The sequence below is a fragment of the Convolutriloba macropyga genome, chromosome 7 (assembly GCF_964194025.1).
Source record: "Convolutriloba macropyga chromosome 7, txConMacr16.3, whole genome shotgun sequence".
Lineage (NCBI taxonomy): Eukaryota > Metazoa > Xenacoelomorpha > Acoela > Convolutidae > Convolutriloba > Convolutriloba macropyga.
In genome coordinates this window covers 73,429,069-73,447,494 of record NC_134474.1, presented here as the reverse complement: position 1 = coordinate 73,447,494, position 18,426 = coordinate 73,429,069, and the positions used below count along the sequence as shown (strand labels likewise).

Here is an 18,426-nt window from a genome sequence, read left to right as displayed (position 1 = left end):
ACTACCTGTGAGTCAGTCAAGGGGTCAATAAAGGTGACAAAATCAATAGTGATATATCCGATGATGGAGTAATTCTTGCATGTTTGTGCTATCTTCATGGTCTCCTCATTAAGCTTCTTGGACTCTATAGAGCACTGTGGAAATGTAGTACCCCAGCAGGAGAATTCAGTTTCTGCATGGATCTGGTCACCTGAATAGGTAATATTACTCAATGTTTGAAAATGCGACATCGGATACCAAATTACGATCACCAAGCAGTCAGCGAAGTTAAAATTCGTAAAATCAAAACCCACTCAAAGCGCATAAAAAACGTTTAAAATCAGTGCAACCTTTCGTACTTCTACAAACTATCTGCGAGCATTTTTCACGATTGGCATATTATATAAAAAGTCAGATATTTTTTTGAAACAACAAAATCAATATATAACCGGAAAGTTTAAACACACTTGTAACAAAATATACAAATCGCCAAATTCATCTGTCAGAAATCATATATATCTATAAATATGCATGTATATATAATGGTTTTATTTCGAATAATGCGTTTTTTAAAAAGCATATCGTTAAATGAGTAATTTCATGGTATTACATACAAATGATAAGCATTATTGAAACACCGCTCTTATAACTTGGCTAAATCCATTATGTCAAATGTTAGAACTCCTTCAAAACATACCTCGTGAAACTATTTAAAACCTACCTTGTGAAACTATTTCTATATTTCCATTGGGCTCAATGAGTACATCCACTCTAATGGCAGTAGTGTTTTCTGATGGTGGGAAAGCTTCGATAACACCACCCTTCTCAAGGAAAGCTTTCAGAAAACTATCCCAGTTCGGATACGCGTCTGTGTTGGCAGGTCGTGTGTGCGTTGCCAGAATTTCCGGAATCTCCTCCAGAATTTTGTGGAAAGCTGGTTCCTGGTAGTACAAATGATGTCATCTTATCTATCACTGATTTTAAAGTCTATTTAGAATGATCAATTGTTTGTGGATTTTCAAACTCTATTGATTTGAGACAGCAAATCAGTTTTCCCGTTAGATTACATTTTCCAAACAGCGATTTTGTTCTGGTGCACAAGTCTAGTTGGTTTTACTTTTTTTTAAAAAAAAAATCCCCGATAATTTTTGTTAGATCTGGTTTGAAACCGTTACACAAAGTTTTTATGTATGAATTCAAACAGCATCATCCAAGCTGTCGTAGAACAATTATCAGTCACAGAAAAGCCATATCTACTTTGCAATGGAAAAAGACTTTGCAAGAAACTATTGGTACAGTGTCAGGACAAAATTCCCAATGCCAAAATACCCAATGTGACAAAATATACTCAATATTTTATCCTAATGTTGAAACTACCAGAACGATTATTTAGTTAATTAGCATAATATTTAGTTAGTACATTTGGCCTTGCCTCAGCGGCCCGTGGAGCTTGATATGGAACTATCACAACCAAACATGGGACTAAATTATCCTCTTAAGTATGATAAAACATACTTGGAGTATACCGAGTGCTAATTTGTGAATTGGATTAATGAACGAAAAGATCAAAGGGAATAAATTGGGTATAATGGCACATTGGGTATTTTGTCATGCAACCTATTGGTAGTTTTACATATTGAAAAAATAGGGTGGGCGCAAAATTACTCAAGAAATTGTATGAAACTAACATGCGCCCACTTCTTGCTCCATTTATCGCCATATCTCATCTGCTGTTTCTTCGCCCATGAATGACACTTGAGGTGGGCATTTACAGGACAAACTGCAATTCCACGCCCGTTGAATTCGTCGTCGATTTTGAGCAGCCATAGTTTGTTATCGAGATGTTCAGTAACTAGTTGGGCTAGCGACTCAATCAATTGATCTTGAGAGCGGATGTCGAATTCGCATGGTGGTTGCTCTACCTTCAAGCAGAAGCAAAATTATTGACCCACAATTCGAAAGAAAGACTTCTCGACTGATAAAAACAAATCATTTAAGGTAGTGTACTTTCTTGTGTTCTTGGATTTGCACCGCTTTGTTTCCTAAGGTGAAGCCGAACGGATGACGTCGGTAGAAACTATAGCATAAACTGAGAAATAAAGCCGATTACCTCCTCGCTCTGATTGTTTAAATTAAAATGTATCACTAAGAGGGAGCTTTTTTAGTGGAAAATTCTTTTAAAACAGCGTAAGGAAGGTCTTTCCGTGGTTCTCGTCTCCTACTCTCCCATGGGACGACAACTCATTACTTAGCCATTTCTTACAATTGTTTTTATTTGAAGCAATCAGATTGCTTGGCCAATCTAATTTAAGCATTCAGCTCAGACTATCGTTTTTCTCATTCGGCTGTGCGCCCGTTAGATAGTAATTTTTACCTAGAAGGCAAACGACCAGCTACGTGCGTTTTGTGCCTCAATATTGACACTTGACTTTATCTGTAACACCTCCCCGTTTGCTGAATGTCAAGTATTTAACTGCCTTCCTGTGTCCGCTTTTCACTAGCAATTTATTTCTTGCAGGCATACAGGGATCATACATGCTTCCTTGGGTCCTTCCCATTATAGCTCATCACAAAATTAAAGCCTCTGTTATAATGCTAACGGTAATGAGGTACGGCTATAGGGCAACTAGACTCTACGGCTATAGGGTTATAATGGGAAAAACCCGATTTCTTCGTAGTCATGCAGGGATCATAAATGGTTTCATAGACGTCATATACTAACTGATGCCAATATGTGTCACGTCATCACGCCTTCTCTAATGCTTTTCTCCCATTCACTGTTATCACAACGATAATTATTTTTCAAATTCATTCAAGGATCGTACTAGAAAATACGTTGATTTGTATGACATCATAAATGTTCTTTGCATGTTTATTAAGAAATGGCGACCCGGGTGGGTACTTTATAGGCATACAAGACTCTCCCATGGGAAAAAATTGCTCAATGTGCGGAACAGAAGCAAAAATTTTCTATCAACAAGTGCTGGATGAATTATTTTTTTCAGGGTCTCACTAACCTTGGCAGCAACAAAGATTCTCTTCAGGCCTGATTTTGTGGCATAGCTATTGGCTACATCTGGTTCTGGGCCAAGAACAGGGACATCTGAAAAACAACAAAGCATTAAATACACTCTGAATGCAAGCATTTATGGTACCCTCCACATAGAAGAATGCTTAGAAACGTTTTCATTACATTTTATCAAATTAGGCTGGGCCGCTACAGATCTCACGATACGGGATCTCTTTATGTATGCCAGTCAACTTGACAAAAGATATAACAAATCGAAGGCAAAGATATATGCCTAAGACCTGTCTGTGCTATAAGTTTCAATTTAAAATTCTTGGGGGGGGGGGGGGGGTGAAGTGTTTAATTTATAAAAGAGTAAATATAAAATTACAGCTTACTGATTACCAGTTTCGTTGTTGTGATATCGAGATGAGCTGCGTAGCGATCGTTCAGTTCTTCTTGTTAGTCGGATAGTTGTTAAGTTTAGACGGAAAAAAACTTATAAGATTTAATGAAGAAATTGTTTGCTAAGTTGTTCAAATTGTGTATTGTGAGTATCTTCTAGTTGAAAGTTATACGCAATCTCTGTTTTGAATTTAGAGCTATTTATCAAAAAAAGGAAAGCAGTTGTCTGCTGCAGATTTCTGGTTCTTGTTTCTGTCGGAACTGGAGTAGTGAGATACAAAATAAATCTCAAAGGGCGGTGACCATGTTAGTATAAGAATTTTGGTGATAAGATGACAGGGCTTGTTACCGGACTGTCTTCGGCTTCGATTAAAAGAACTTCTTGTATGTCGTCTTCAGTAGGTTCGTCTTTATCCATCGACTGTCATTATTTGTGCTTTTTCACCTTTCTTTTGCGTTCGGAAACTTTGGCTTTTTGTTCTACGTTTTCCTTCATTAATTGAGTTATTTTCTTTCCTAGCTCCAGATTCTTTTCACCAAGTTTTTTGTTGGCATTTGTTATTTCCAAATGTTTCGAAGAAAGCGTTTTAAACATTGTTTACGCGTTCGATTCGCTGGTTTTTTGGAGTTGATGGCCAACGACATATTGGCGCCGCCAATAGTCGTTAGGTTGTTGTTTCTCCTCTGGTAGTTTTTGTGACTCCATTTTTAGTTGTTCTAGTTTCAGTTGCAATTATTGCAACTCTGTTTCCTTTGGAATAGCTCCTGTCTAAATGTGGTGTTTTCTTCTGTTAGCTTAATGGTATTGATATTCGTCAATTCTGGCATCTCAACAGGAAAAGCAGAAATTGCATCATAGGGGGCTTCAATGTACACGTCGAGCAAGTTATTTCTAAGGGTATAGGTGCCCTTCTTAGGGTCGCGATTTTTAATTCTCCATATACTGTTATCTGCGGGAAGCGAGAAAGTTTTCAGAACTGGAAGTTTTTCGCTGTTGGCTAATAGTTGTTGATGTCCATTTAACTGGATGATGTTTATTTTATCAGCAACCTCGAATTTGTTGTAGTTTGGTTTTAGGAAGTAGAGAAGAGTGTTAACGTACCTCGGGTTCTCTTATTTCATGGTCTCCCCTCGCGGTTTCTGCAAATTCAAGCATTCTGAAGGTGTTTTTCGGATAGCGTCGGGAACGAGATCTTCAATGTTGTTTAAGCTTAATAATTTTGTTTTTGAGACTACTGATTTGTTGGGTTGTGATTGGTCTCTTTCTGCTAACTTGCCAGTTGTATTGTGGGTGATATTCTGAGCTGTTTTTGGGCGTTGGGGATTCTGTGATTCGAGCTTTGAATGGTGGGCTTGAGAAAGCGGGAATTGGTGGTTGATGGATCTGTGCTTGTTGTTGTTGTTGTTGACTGTTAGATGGTGTCGGCGTTTGACTTTAAACGGGAATAATGACGCTTGGGATCTTCTTGGCTGCCACTTCTAGTTGTTTCCGCTTCCTGTTGATAATCTAAATAATTTTGTTTTGGTTAGCCTGTGTCCTCAATTATCACATATTATGGCTTCTGTTTCATGTTTGCAAACGTATTGCTAATATAAAAAAGTATTCTATTGTAAAAATGTTATTGTACGGTTTGATTGCTAACTGCTTTATTTAAAAATTATAATGCTGAATGCAATTGTTATTAAAGTTTGTTAGAAAAATTTTTGTTTTGCTATCTGCAAAGTTTATTTAATGAAGGAGTGGGAAGAATGAAAGAAATTTTTATACTTATGCCAGGCGGGCAGCCCTGGCACAAGTACATATTTCTCCGCTGTCCCGAGGTGTGAGTCTTGGGGCCTGTGTCATACTAACACGGCTGCAACGATCCGTGCAGCTGGTGAGACAACCTTGCTGAGCTGAATGAAAGAGATTGTTTTCATCATTTTTCAATTATCGTGCTAGTGTTCCACCGTAGGTATAGGCCCATAAGATAAACTTTATTCCCTATTAAAGGAAGAAAAGAAGAATGTGAAATATGGCGCATAAGATTAGGATGGTTATGGAAATTGCCATGAAGGATCTTATTAAATGGATGAAATTTTGGCTAGACATTTCAAATTATGTAGGTTCTAAAGCCAGGGAGGGCAAGCTGGAGAAAGCTGAGGTAACCACTTCCCGAGAAAGAAGTGAAAAAGGTGAAAAAAGATAGTTTTGACTCGAGTTGTTTTTGGTTTTTTAAACAAATTCTTCTAAAAAATTTTTGCAAATGGGACATTTTGTCTGTTTATTTATCCATACTCGACAGAATCGATGATCCTCATGTTCGGAAAAATGTGGGTGTTTTGTTACTCCTAATTCTGTTTTCGTTTGTTTGCATAAATTGCACCGGAAGTAGAATGTGATCAAGACGGGAAAACAAGGTGAAAGACAGATGGGACATTTAGGGTTTGGGTATGTTTTAAAAAGGGCCTTTCTGCAAGGAATACATACAAAGTGAGGATTTTCTTTGGGGAATTTTTTGTGTAGTTTTTCTACAATAACGGCTTTGCGGAAACAAATTGGGCAAATAATATCCTTATTGGGATAGAGTCAAGTAGGGATTGTGAGAGACCCATTGTATGGCTGTTTTTTATTTTTCTTAGACAAAAACAGGAAAACCTTTAAGAAATTGAAGTAGGATGAGATTAATGAGGAACGATATGGCAAGTAAGGTAATTAAGATTAGAATAAATATTTTTGTTGTGAGATCTAGATCGAACATCTTCCGTATCTGGAAAAAATTTGGCCAATTGCAGAAAGGAGATAATAGTTGATAAAAAATTATATTGCCAATGCGCTTAGCAGAACAAATAAAAGAATATACAATATTATGGCGTGCATTTTGTCATATCACTGATTAGTGTAGAACTAGAGTGAAGGAGGTGGTGACTTTTTCCCGGTAAAAACTGAATTGAACTAGGGATATCGAGTGGATTAAAAGTAAAACTAGGAAAGGAATTAAAACTTTGGAAGTTTTTGGGCCCATTTTAGATTGTGATTATTTTTTCGCAAAGAGGGCATAAATTATAATATTTTACGCAAAATTTACAAAAGTTGACGGGCTTATGATCACTGTGATGAAACACTTTTGCAACCGAATATTGAAATCTTGTTTGTTTGCAAATATCACATTGAAACCAGTTAAAGATTAAAAAGATAACATTAAATCTAGAGCATTTAAGGCAAAAACCATAACCCATATTTTTTGTAACATATTGATAACAGAGCAGGCAAACCACGTGGGGTAGTTCGTCTGAGAAGTTTTCATGTAATTTTTTGAAAACAATCGTTTCGCGTTTGCAGCACAATTAATTTAATGTGACCGGTTTGAATTCTTCAGTTTTGGGTTCTTTGTCAATAGTATTCATTTTCGAAAGAGTGTCACTGGAGGGGATTATGTTTAAGCGTTATGGTACGGTTGGAGGAGTTGGTTGTTGAATACTTTGGGATTTTATTATTTGGTCTATTACTAATATAACTATGAACATCAAAAAGTTGAAAAGAATAATTACAACTACGAGGAAAACGGTTAAAACGAAGAAAAAGCTGCTGCAATAATCATGAAGGCCATTAATAAAAAATCAAGTAACCTAGGTCTAAACATTTTGAATAGCTTGCAAAAGAAGTTTTGAATCGAGGATTTTACCACAGATTGTTTGGATTAATTGTTTATTTACATAAAGGGCATTTTGTAGTTGTGAAGGTCAAACACTGCAAACAAATTGATTTTTTGGGGTGTAAGTCTTTGAAGTGGCTGTGACAGGTGGATAACTTTTTGATTTCTTAACAAGAATCACACTGGAAATAATGGCAATTACTGATTTTATAAATGGGAGTTACGCAAATGGGGCAATTAGGTTGGTTCCAATATTTAAATAAATCATTTTCACAGGGGATATAAGCAAAATGGGAAGTGTGACCATCTGGGTTTTTCTGCAATTTTTGAATTGAGGGCAAAAGAGGTAACAAATAGGTCATTCGATTTTTGGGGTTGATTCAGTTTGTGCTTGCTCAGAGAATATTTTCAAAAGTTTTCCCATTTTTTGGATAAATCAGAAATATTTGGGTATGAGACTTCTAATCCATGGTGTTCAAGTTCATTGGGGATAGTTACCTTTAAATGTGCAATAGCAAAAAGAAAATTCCAGTGGTTCTCGTTTGGATAAATGTAATAATGATTAATGTTACCTGTGCTTAGGAACATAATTTATTTTGATACAGGCTTTATACTGTATGTAACAAATTGTAAACCATCTTTCTACGTTAACAATTTTAACTTTTACCTTACCAACAAACAAAATTATTGTTTTCAACAGCTCAGAAAAAACGATGAAGAAGTAACAAACTTATTTGAATATAGATGAATTAACAAAGAGGGAGAGGGAAAGAAAAAAACAAATGAGCTGTCAAAAAGAATGTTTAAAGGGTAGAAGGTTTTTCTGTAAACTGAATTACTTTACTGAAGAGCGCCCAAGTTGACTGGGATGTGTTCTTCGATACCAATGAGTGCTAGAAAGGATTCCCAGTGCATCGTTCTCATGGTGACTCGAGTAGAACGCTCACATCCACGTTCGTAGTCTGTATAATGGATTATTATACACGGTTTAATCTCTGCGGTGGAATTTTCAGTGAAAAATCTCTTGAGGGACTCCATTTTGACTGGGCGCTCACCAAAATGGAACAGCATTACAGAAGATCTAAAACCAAGGGATTTTTCAGCCATTTAAAGCTTGGGATATATTTATAAAAAATGTCCAATAGAGGGAAGATGGTGTTAAGGTAATATTGCCATCAGTAAAGTGTTTAAATATTCAAAATGGAGTATTAGTTGTGGAATTACTCTGTTGCATTTTGTCGTGACACATGATTTTTCAAAAAATAGATTTTGTACAAGGCATTTTTGGTATGAGAACATTATTATTGTTTTTAATTGTTAATTGTTTCCAACTCGTTAGTGATTGAATCGTTTTGACAAGAATCAGTTTTTGGCAGATCAAAATAAATATTGTGAGGTACACAGTTTGGATTTTCTAGAATAAAGAGGAAGAATTTCTAATGGACTGAGAGAGGGTTAATAACTATTAAACAAAATTTTTCACTTTGGATCTCTTTGGGTGTTATTAGCATGGTAGGTACAGGAGTTGGGTATGCATCGAAAGATCGTTGAATTTTGTGCAACTCTACAAATTTATTGTTAACAGCAATTATCATAGTTTGGAATTGTACTTAAGCAATGTAGATTGGATGTTGTACTTGAAATATCGAGTTCTTTTTGTAAGCTAGAAAAATGTTGAATTCGGCGAATTGAGGATGGGTAATGAAGATTGTTAAAAGTCTGTAAATATTTGTCATAGGCTTCTTCAAGAAAGTCATTATACTTATAGCAGAAACATTGTATACGGCTAAAATCTCAAAATTTTGATTTCCGATTCTGACCTGTAGGTTTCTATTAGTTAGATGAATCATTATCGCTGGTCTAGTTCATTAGGCAAACTATTAGGATCAAATTGTGCTAAATACACGAAATAGTTCCAATACAACGAATGAGGGTTTAAAATGAACCAGTCGTTTTCCCAAGTGTCCCAAAGCTCGAATTTTACAACAATTTGAAGGAAAATGTCTCCCTGATTTTCGTCAAATTTTTTCTTTATTTGATAGATTGCAAAAAGCCGATCCTGAAATAAAAGATACATTAATGGAGGTGTTTTAGTTAGTATTTAGTTTGTTTTTCATTTCATAGCTGTGTATGGACGTATGCTTATTTGTAAAAATAGATGATATAAAGGTGCCAATTATTTCTGAAAGTAGGATTATTGACAACGATTACTTTTTAAAGATCATCTATCAATCGGATTCCCTGTAGCAAAATAGGAGTAGGGGAAAGGTGCAGGCAATAGCTAGATAGACATAATTGCAATTAAACCGTTGAAATTGGATTATAAGAAATAAAAAGAAAGAAAAGATTCCGCACATTTCTCTCAATGTTGAACTAACAAGGGAATTTAAAATCTAGTAAGATTTTGCTTCACGCGCTTTGAAACAATTTTGTATTCGATTACAATGTTTACAAGAGTAATTGTGTTATCAATTAGGGCTCTTAACAACGAGAAATATTGAAAAATTTGAATGCGGTACGTACAGATCAATAATGTCACTGAAATAGAAAGATGCAACTCTAATAGTTACAGTAGTTCCTAAGGTAGAAATACTTGATGATAACATTTGTCCGGTGTATTGTCCAAATCGAATGAAAAAAAGGGTTAGGCTTTCTAATGAATTTGGGCTGCATAACATAGAATCCTTGAGGTGTATCTAAACAAGATAATAACTAATTGTTAGGGTCTAATACAAATAATTTCTATAATTTTTGAGACAAAATATTTTTTTATAAAAAGGATGATTTTTCCGCCCTGGTCACAGCCCTAAGGAGGTGCCACCACACTTCGAATGGTAGCATCGTTTTGTGGTTGAGGTTGATGTGACTCAAGACTTGTGTATTTTGGTTTGCTATTTTCAGTATAACAATGCTCATCAATTTTAGTTTCCCTTGATTGATCCTCAACGCATTTGTATTTTTTTTCTATTGTGCCGTAGGGTTGATCATTACTGAGCGGTAATAAATGATTGGTGTTCTGTGGAGCCGAAGCTGTGGTTTCGTTAGAAAATACCGGTGTAAAGAACGATACAACGATACAAAATTATAAGTTGCTCCTAATAGAATTTTCCAAAAACCTTTTGTTTTGTTGGATATTTTGTGGATTTCGAAAGCTCTAATGATAGTTACAATTACATCAGTAAGGAATTTTATGCACAAGAAACGAGCAAACTAAACTCCAATTTTTTCCAAATAGAAAGTGATAATTCCAAAAGTGCCTTTGAACTGCTCCGTAAAAAATGTAGGTGAGACTAGAGAGTCTCGATAAATTTGTCTATTTATGCCCATCGCGGACGCACAAATATCTTTTTGTGAACAGTCTATACTTTTTCCTTCTAGAACTTCTCTCGAAATTTTTGTCAAAACTGATTTTGATGCTTCCGAATGTAAGATATTACTCCAAAAAGATTTTAGTTGATTTGGTGTGTAAATTCCGGCACGTTGTGATTCGTAACCGGTAAATTTTGGAACAGAACTAACAACTCTTGAAGAGAAGATGTTTGGCGGCTGTAAAGGAACAGGTGCTGGCATCAAATGGTACCATGAATTATCATTATCGATTTCTAATTGGTAGGCATTTTTGTAGCCTCGAATACAATTTACTTCGTTAGAAAATGGATAGGTTTGTCGAGTAATTGGATCGACGAACATTGTCCTATCATCACAGTGAATAGGAATCCTATCAAAACACTGATCAAGGACCTTAAGTGGTGAGTTTCGTTTGGACAGTGGTACAGCCAACCTATGCTTTCATCTGTGTCTAAGAACATCGAGCGGTGGCCAGTTAACATGTATCCAGCTAAACAATTTTTTTGGATAGCCTGCATAAGTATCATTTGTTTTTGAGTTCAATCAAGTTTGCATTGCTCTATGACCAAGCCTTTCCATGCTTGTTTTATTTGCATGTAATTATGATATATGACAAAATCCATTTTTACCGCAAGGTTAAGATCATAGTCTAACTTGTCTTTTTCTAAGTGTTCCCATGCAACAAAACCATTGTCGGAAGTTCGGATCTGGTCATCTGAAGGCTTCCTGTTAAACACATTTACACTTCGGCTGTTGTCAGAATCAATGCGAAGTTTATGAAGAAAATATTGAGTTTCTGAATTATGAGGTTTGCCAGTGTTCATATTAAATCCACCTGTATAAGAAACATATAAAGAATCTAAATTTGTTCTGTAAATAAACTCGGGTTTTCCACACAGCTTTTATTTTTCATCAAGTACTCTAACTTTCATATCCATTTCAGCAGGGGAATACGTTCTTGGTCCTTCATAGGATGTCTCCGGTTTTTCAACACTCACTGTGAAATACTGTACGTTACCAAGTTCGTTTTCATGTTTGAGCATTTTAGCATTTTGTGAAAATCTTTTAGTATTTATACAATTTTCCGGTGCCTCCCAATTGTATGCAAAGGGGTCGAGTGATGTCGAATGACAACCTCCTTCTGAGAGGGCACAAGAAAATTTTAGTCCTTGACTGTTATAGACAGTTCTGTCATTAAGATCAATATTGAGTACAGGGTATCAGTTTGTATCAGGGTTTCAAAAGAAAAATGTTTAATTTGACCACGATTATCACAAGATGTTGATGAATCACCTTCAAAATCAACTCTCTGGTTTTTATAGGAGACAGTTTTATTCCATGTTTTATGTCAATTTCCATTTCATCATCATCAAATTTTGTAACATTAATTTTTCCAGTTTTGTTAGCATTTAAACATTGTTCAAGCGAAACTATAATATCGTATGTTATTATTGGTGCGTTGTGTACAATTGATGAATGGGAAAACATACCACAATTACAGGGAATGAGCATCGCAGTGACTTTGCACATAAGAGCTTTGACAAAGGTTCAATAAGACCTCTGATAGAGTGTTACATGTGTATCAACTATCTGAATGTTTTCGGGTGTGATTTTACAAGGAGAAACTTGTGTTAAAGCATATCTTTTGTTTTCTTTCATTCTAGAACAGTCATAATGAATGACCCTAATTTTGTTAGATACATCATTTATATCGTCAAGGAGAGGTTCAGTAGAGTTAGTAACTTTTAAAGGAGTACAAAAGTAGGCAAGACTTATAACTAAATAAGAAAACAAGGATATATTTTCCTCCTGTTCTGTTTTTAGCGTTTCAAGCCGGGAGTTAAGGCTAAGAATTGTAGTAATAGGCACGTCCAGTAAATGTTGATTGGACTTCTAGTTCCTGAAACAAAATTAAGTATTTCCGGCTCGATAACGTGATGACGGCTTAGTCGAGCGACTAGAAGTTCGCCTATTATTATTATTATTATTATTATTATTATTATTATTATTATTATTATTATTATTATTATTATTATTATTATTATTATTATTTTCTAAGTTTGCAAATTAGAAGGTCCTTGTGCCGATCTATTAGGGCGGAAAGGACTTAAATTTGTGTCTAGAGGTATTCTAGAATTGTTCAGCGGACAATGGGTTGAGCTCCTTGTTCGACTTTCACTGGGCAATTTTAATGGAACTGAAGGGTGGTTGTCACGGCCACCTGAACTTTCTTCGTTAAATCCAGAGTCAAAATTGGTAGGAGTTCGATCAAGGTCAAGGTTCTGCACAGGTGGATCTCTTCTTATGAAATTCTCCACGGGGAATCGGTGTTAGTTGGGATTTGGAAGGAGAATTTAGTCAAAAGACTGTTCAGTTTATTCATTTGGCTTGTCATTAAGTTATTATAAAATGTGTCGCAATTATTTTTATCTATACCATATTCTAGGGTTAACTCGGTATAGTTTCAATAGCTCGGTAGTATTGGACTAGGTGATTGCTATGAGCAACCTTCCTGGTAGCCGGATTGCCAGCTAAATTTAATTCATATTTGACATTGGTTAATTTTTTAGCTACAGTATAAGGGCCCGATCTTAGTTCGTGTAGTTTTGTTGACGTTCCAAATTCAATTTGATGATTTTCAATTAAAACTTTTTGTCCAATTTCCAGTGGCTTACCTAACTTGTGTTATTTTCTGTTTTTATGTGCGCGGCTATAATTTTCTAAGCTCTTTTTATAGGCGTTGTTGTATATTTGTATAAATTGGTTTTCTCGCATGAGCAATGAGTTGTTAATATTTGGGTTTAGGAGTTTGTCAATTTCGGTGTTTTTCGAAGTTTGCAAGGTATGCCTGTGATGAAGCAGGTCTTTGCAAAACTCGGAGGAGCATGTGAGTCGTGAATTTTGTAGGAGTCCTAACTTAAGTGACAAAGGTATCTGTGGTTTTTGTCCGAACACAATTTCAAAAGCTGAGATTCCAGTATTAGCATTTGGAACCGTGTTATGAGAAAAGGCAAATTATGGTGCCAGTTCATCCCATTTACCTCGAGCTTGTTCTAGAAAAATTCGGAAATGTTCTCCTAAATGTTCGTTTTGGATCTGGACTTTACCATTAGTCCAAGGCGCATAAGCAGTTCGAGGTGCGGGTGTTATACCTAATTCATGAATATAACTTGCAAAATCTTGGTTCATGAATGCCGAACCCTTATCATACACAAGTTTTTGTGGCATTCCAAAGGACAAGATGAACTTTTCTAAAGCTTTTATTGTGTCTACTGCGTCTGTGGAACGTACAAGGTATACCTGAATGAAACGTGAAAATCAATCGACAATAACTAATCAATGATGTTTACCGTTCGATGGAGGTTCTAAATGTCCTTTGTGATCAATGTAAACCGTATGAAAGGGGAATGGGACTTTATCAGTCCATTTTTTGAGAAGTGCTTCGTGGATGTCTCTCCGTTTTTGTTTAATTTTTTGCTAATCAAGACGACCAGCAATCAAGTTTTCAATCCATTTATACATTCCGGGCCATTGAAAATTTTTTTACGTTAGCAAGTGTATTATCTAATCCCACATGACCTAACAATTGACAATGAGCTAACTGAAATGCTTTAAAGAACAACGACAATGGTACACAAATTTTTAAATATTCAATATCTGGTACGTCTGTTTGTTGTTGAATACAAAAAATGTCCCCTACAAATCTCAAATTTTCAAAATTATTAATGTACGACCTTATGGCTTTATCTTATGGGAATTCAATTTTCTTTTCATCTTTGGTATTGTTAGCCCTAATTGGCAAATTTGTTGTATCACAGGGTCTTTTAATTGTTCTTGACAAATTACCGATGTATTTAAATCAACTTCTTTAGAGAAGGTTGTCAGTTTATTGATGAGTTCCCTTGCATCTTTTATTTTTGGTTTTTCGGGAAATTTTTTTGCTCATTTGGTTTCTATACAATTACTATTCTTCACGAGAAAAACTTTATCGTATTCTAATGGGAACCTATACTCCGAGTCAGTTGTATTAGTTTGATCAATGTAGAGTTCATTAAAATTTAAGTCCGGCGGCTGGTTCTCATTGAACAGCTCAAACTCCGAAATTGGGTCAAAATATTTTTCGGATGTCTCCTCTTCCTGGTAGGAAGGGATTTCTGTATAGTGGTCAGACAGTTCCTTCTCCTTCTGTTCGGTTACAGGGGTTATTTCATGTTCGCGTTGACGTCTGTTCTGGTTAAATGATGAACCATACGAGAAATCTTCGGAAATATTATTTGTTGAAGAGAGTCTGTTTTGATAGTTGACGTACTTTTGCTTTATTTTTTTGTCGTTTTTGAAAATAAATTTGTCGATACCTGTTATGCTTTGTTTTAAGATTGGAAAAAAAAAATCATCCGCTAGTCCCTTTTCATTATTAAGCAAAGTGAAGTATTTTTTCTCGTTACCATGCTCGTCTTAAAAGCTAATGTCTTTTGGTATCTTTTTGTGTTTAAGTTGATACTTGTCAAGGTCTTTAATTTTTACATTACAACTTAGGATGTCGGGAAAAGCTAAGTTTTTTCTTTCGGTCCAGATAATTTTCAAAATCAGAAATTGAGAAAATACTAACTGGTATCTGAAAAACCTGTGAGAGAGTTTTCCTCTTCTACCCCATAGGTACATTAAAAGCTCATGGTCTGCGTACTTGGGATGGGGAGAACCAATTAAGTAATGCTCATACGTTTGTAATGCAAAATTTACACCGCAAATTTCGCGTGCTGTGGTACTCATTTTTTGTTCCTCTTTAGTGTAAATTCTAGAGTTAAAAGACACTATTCGTTTCCCTTCTGGAAAGTCTTGGACAAAAATTGAGCCTACTCCTATGGAAGAAGCGTCTACATGCACGTGGAAAGGGTGTTTAGTATCAGGTATTGCTAAGATAGTATCTTCGCCAATACTGTCTTTGATGTCATTAAACAGTTTTTCGTGTTCCGTTGTCCATACAAACTTAATTTCTGTGGGGGTTAGGTCATAAAATGGTTTGCAGTCAACTTGCAAATTTTTGATGTACATGCGGTAGAATCCTGAGCAACCTAGAACTCTCATGACATCACGTTTGTTTTCAGGCAACTTGAGTGCTTTCAAATCTGCTACTCGCTTCTTGACTGGCTGTATTCCATCTTTACCTACTACGTGCCCTAAGAACTGTAATTTCCTAGTCTTTTCTGGTTGAGCTTTTAACCCTGATTTCCTTAAGAGTTCATGGTACTTGTCAATTATTTCAAACATTTCGGTTTCATCTTGTACTTGCATGATGGTGTCATCAATGTACCTTATAGCTTTTTTTCTGATTACTGGTGGAAAATGAATTGTCGTTATAGGGCTGGAGAAATTAGGTAGACAGCGTAGTCCATAAAATACGCGTTCAAATGTGTATTGCTTTGGACCAATTACAAAACTTACCAGCTGTTTGGTTTGAGGCACTTGGTTATAAATTGAACAAAGATCACTGGTTTTGAATAAATTACCTTTAAGTCTAGTTAATAGGCTTCCGATTGGTTCGAGTGGCCATGAATATAGGCTAAGATCTATTATTGAATTCAAATATTGGGCGTCCCTTGCCAGTTTTTCTGTGTTCCCCTGGGGTAGGATTATGATTGGATTAATAAATTCTAAACCCATTTCTTTATCATTATCCATTTCCCAGATTATACCTCTTTTACACAGATGTTCCAAAAAGGTTTTCTAGTTTTTCCTGATAATGTAATGGTACTTTGGACGGTCTCTGTTTTGTTAAAGTTGAATTTGGTAAAAGTTCGACATGAAAATTTTGCTTGATCTCTCCAACATCGTATTTTTGTTGAGAGTAAACGTCCTTATTTTTAATTAGAGTTCTCAGTAATTTGTCTAAGTTTTCGTCATTGATGTCAGCTTGACTGAAATCGAATTTTTTGAGAAAAGTTTGATCGGTTTTGTCAAATCTGTTAAGTTTTTCCTTGGGAAGCTCAACGGGTCTGATGTTCTCATCAGTTGTTTCTAGTTGCAGCTAAGATCCTTAAGGTCGTCGCTAAAGTCTGTTTCCAATTCTTAGTTGTTGGTAAAATCTCGCTGTCTTTTGCGCTTTTCTGTTTTCTTTTGTTTTTCAGTGGTTTTGTTGGTTTCAAATAAATTTTGAATTTTTGAAATTTTTGGACCTTGGTTTTCACTAACATGGAATATTTGATCCCAATTAGTGTCACTGTTCATTAGGTGGTTTATGAATTCAACGTTGTCAACTACAGAAAATTCTTCCAAAGTGTGCCCAATAGGACCCTTTTGAATGACAAGAATGTTATTTTGAGGATTGTTTAGCATTTTTGGTAGTTCTTTTTCTTTTCTAAAAAACTGAACATTGTAAGTATAAATACCTTGAGCTTGCAGTTCACTTCCAATTACAAAAGAAGTTCTTTTTCTGAAAAATTCGTTTGGTCGTCCAATTTATATTACGCGAGTTGATTTTGGTGCTAATGATAGCTGCTGATCAAGAGTTACAATTTTGTAGGAACTAACGTACAGATAGCTTTTGGTTTGGTACCTAGATAGTTTGACGGCTACTTCAGGGTAAGTTTTCAAGTCAATTTTTCGAGTGCTTACGTCAATGGATTTTACAGTGGATTCAAGGAAATCCATTCCCAACAAGTTCGGCTTACAACCATCTTTGGCTGAAACCCATGCGGTAAATTCCACTTGATACTTTCCTTCAATGTCGAAAGAAGTTTTAAAATTTATTTGACCAAGCAGTTTTAGTTTCTCACCATTAACCGCTGAAGTATGATTTTTTGAAGCCTTCATCTCAATGTGTTGTGAGTTGCACAATTCAATGTAAGTGTGGTAATTAATTATAGAACTTGATGCTCCTGTGTCCAATAAAAACTGTGTTTCTAAGCCGTTATTTTATTTTTGTCTCCAACGGATTGATATTAATTAATATAAATATATGAATAACTTGCTTTGCTATTAGTAGTGTTTATGAACGGAGACCTATCTAGTTTAAATACTCGTCGTTGTAGTTGTCCTCGCTGTAATAGCCTCCGGGGGTTTCGCTGGTAAAGTGGACTCGAGGGCTTCGCTTATCACTGCTATCTCTTGAATGAGTAGCATTGTTTTGTCTAATAGGTGTCCTATCACGATCCTGGTCTCTACTTCTATCACGATATCGATTATCTGGGGGGGGCTTGGGATTAGCTTGGAGGAGCATTGCTCTGTCTATCCCTACTATTTTGCCTGTTGCTATCTCTATAAGAGTTGTTTCTATAGTTACTTTGTCGTTCCTGTGACCGGCCATCGTTGGATGATGATCTATAATTGTTGGAAGAGTTTGATGGGTATGGTGATCGATGTCGGTATTCTGACTTAAAGTTGTTTTGGTAATTTGATTGATTTTGTTAATAATTTTTTCTGTGTCGGTCCCTAGAGTTTTGATTGTCATAACTGTTTGATCTGTAATTTTGTTGACCAGGTGAATGGCTCCAACTTCGTTTATAATTATCTGTGAACTTTTCTCGATGTTGAGGCGTGTTCCGATTTTCGTTTTTAAATTCTTTTTAATTAAAGCAATATGCTATTGTGGGACCTGAACGTTTGCAAAATTTGCACTACCTAGACTGGTTTTGTTTAGTCCTGGGATTGTTATTGTTGTAGGTAACGTTTATTTTTTGATCTTTCATGAGATTTACAATTTCTGTGAGTTGGTCCTTTAACCCTTCTATTTCTATTTTATTGTCAATACTTCTCGAAGCGGTACCCATGAATTCGCTGCTAACAGAAAAACTTAAGTCTTTAATTGCTACATGGTCCTGTAATTGTTGCCATGTTGTAGCTGGATTTACTATCAAAAACTGATGTGCCTTTTGTTTAAGTGAGGGAGGTGTTAGTCCTCTTACAAAGTACTCCATACATTTAGCGGTACGCTGGTCGTTGTTAAAATCAGGATCTGGCCAACCTTTTTCAACTTCTTTTGTTACTCGGTGACTATAACTTTTTATCAACTCTTCCGGCGGTCTTTTAATACCCTCCACTTCAATCCTTTTTCTG

General features: G+C 35.7%; 4 protein-coding genes across 4 annotated transcripts in view; 1 reads left to right on the top strand and 3 right to left on the bottom strand.

Moving 5' to 3' along the window:
* The window catches only part of LOC142343318 (dCTP pyrophosphatase 1-like), a 247,818-nt gene that overhangs the window by 163,627 nt on the left and 65,765 nt on the right, over nucleotides 1-18,426 (bottom strand). The gene's annotated exons all lie outside the window — the stretch shown is intronic.
* The window catches only part of LOC142343315 (DNA polymerase delta subunit 2-like), a 209,193-nt gene that overhangs the window by 125,002 nt on the left and 65,765 nt on the right, over nucleotides 1-18,426 (bottom strand). The gene's annotated exons all lie outside the window — the stretch shown is intronic.
* LOC142343319 (IQ domain-containing protein H-like) overlaps nucleotides 1-18,426 on the bottom strand; it is a 99,330-nt gene that overhangs the window by 24,403 nt on the left and 56,501 nt on the right. The window contains exons 20-23 of the mRNA XM_075395149.1: nucleotides 2,997-3,082; nucleotides 1,668-1,901; nucleotides 701-920; nucleotides 6-190 (exon numbers count right to left, since the gene is read on the bottom strand). Coding sequence (XP_075251264.1) covers nucleotides 6-190; nucleotides 701-920; nucleotides 1,668-1,901; nucleotides 2,997-3,082 — 725 coding nt within the window. The remainder of the gene's footprint in view (nucleotides 1-5; nucleotides 191-700; nucleotides 921-1,667; nucleotides 1,902-2,996; nucleotides 3,083-18,426) is intronic.
* LOC142343317 (uncharacterized) overlaps nucleotides 5,450-18,426 on the top strand; it is a 199,289-nt gene continuing 186,312 nt past the window's right edge. The window contains exon 1 of the mRNA XM_075395145.1: nucleotides 5,450-5,461. The gene's annotated coding sequence lies outside the window, so the exon portion shown is untranslated. The remainder of the gene's footprint in view (nucleotides 5,462-18,426) is intronic.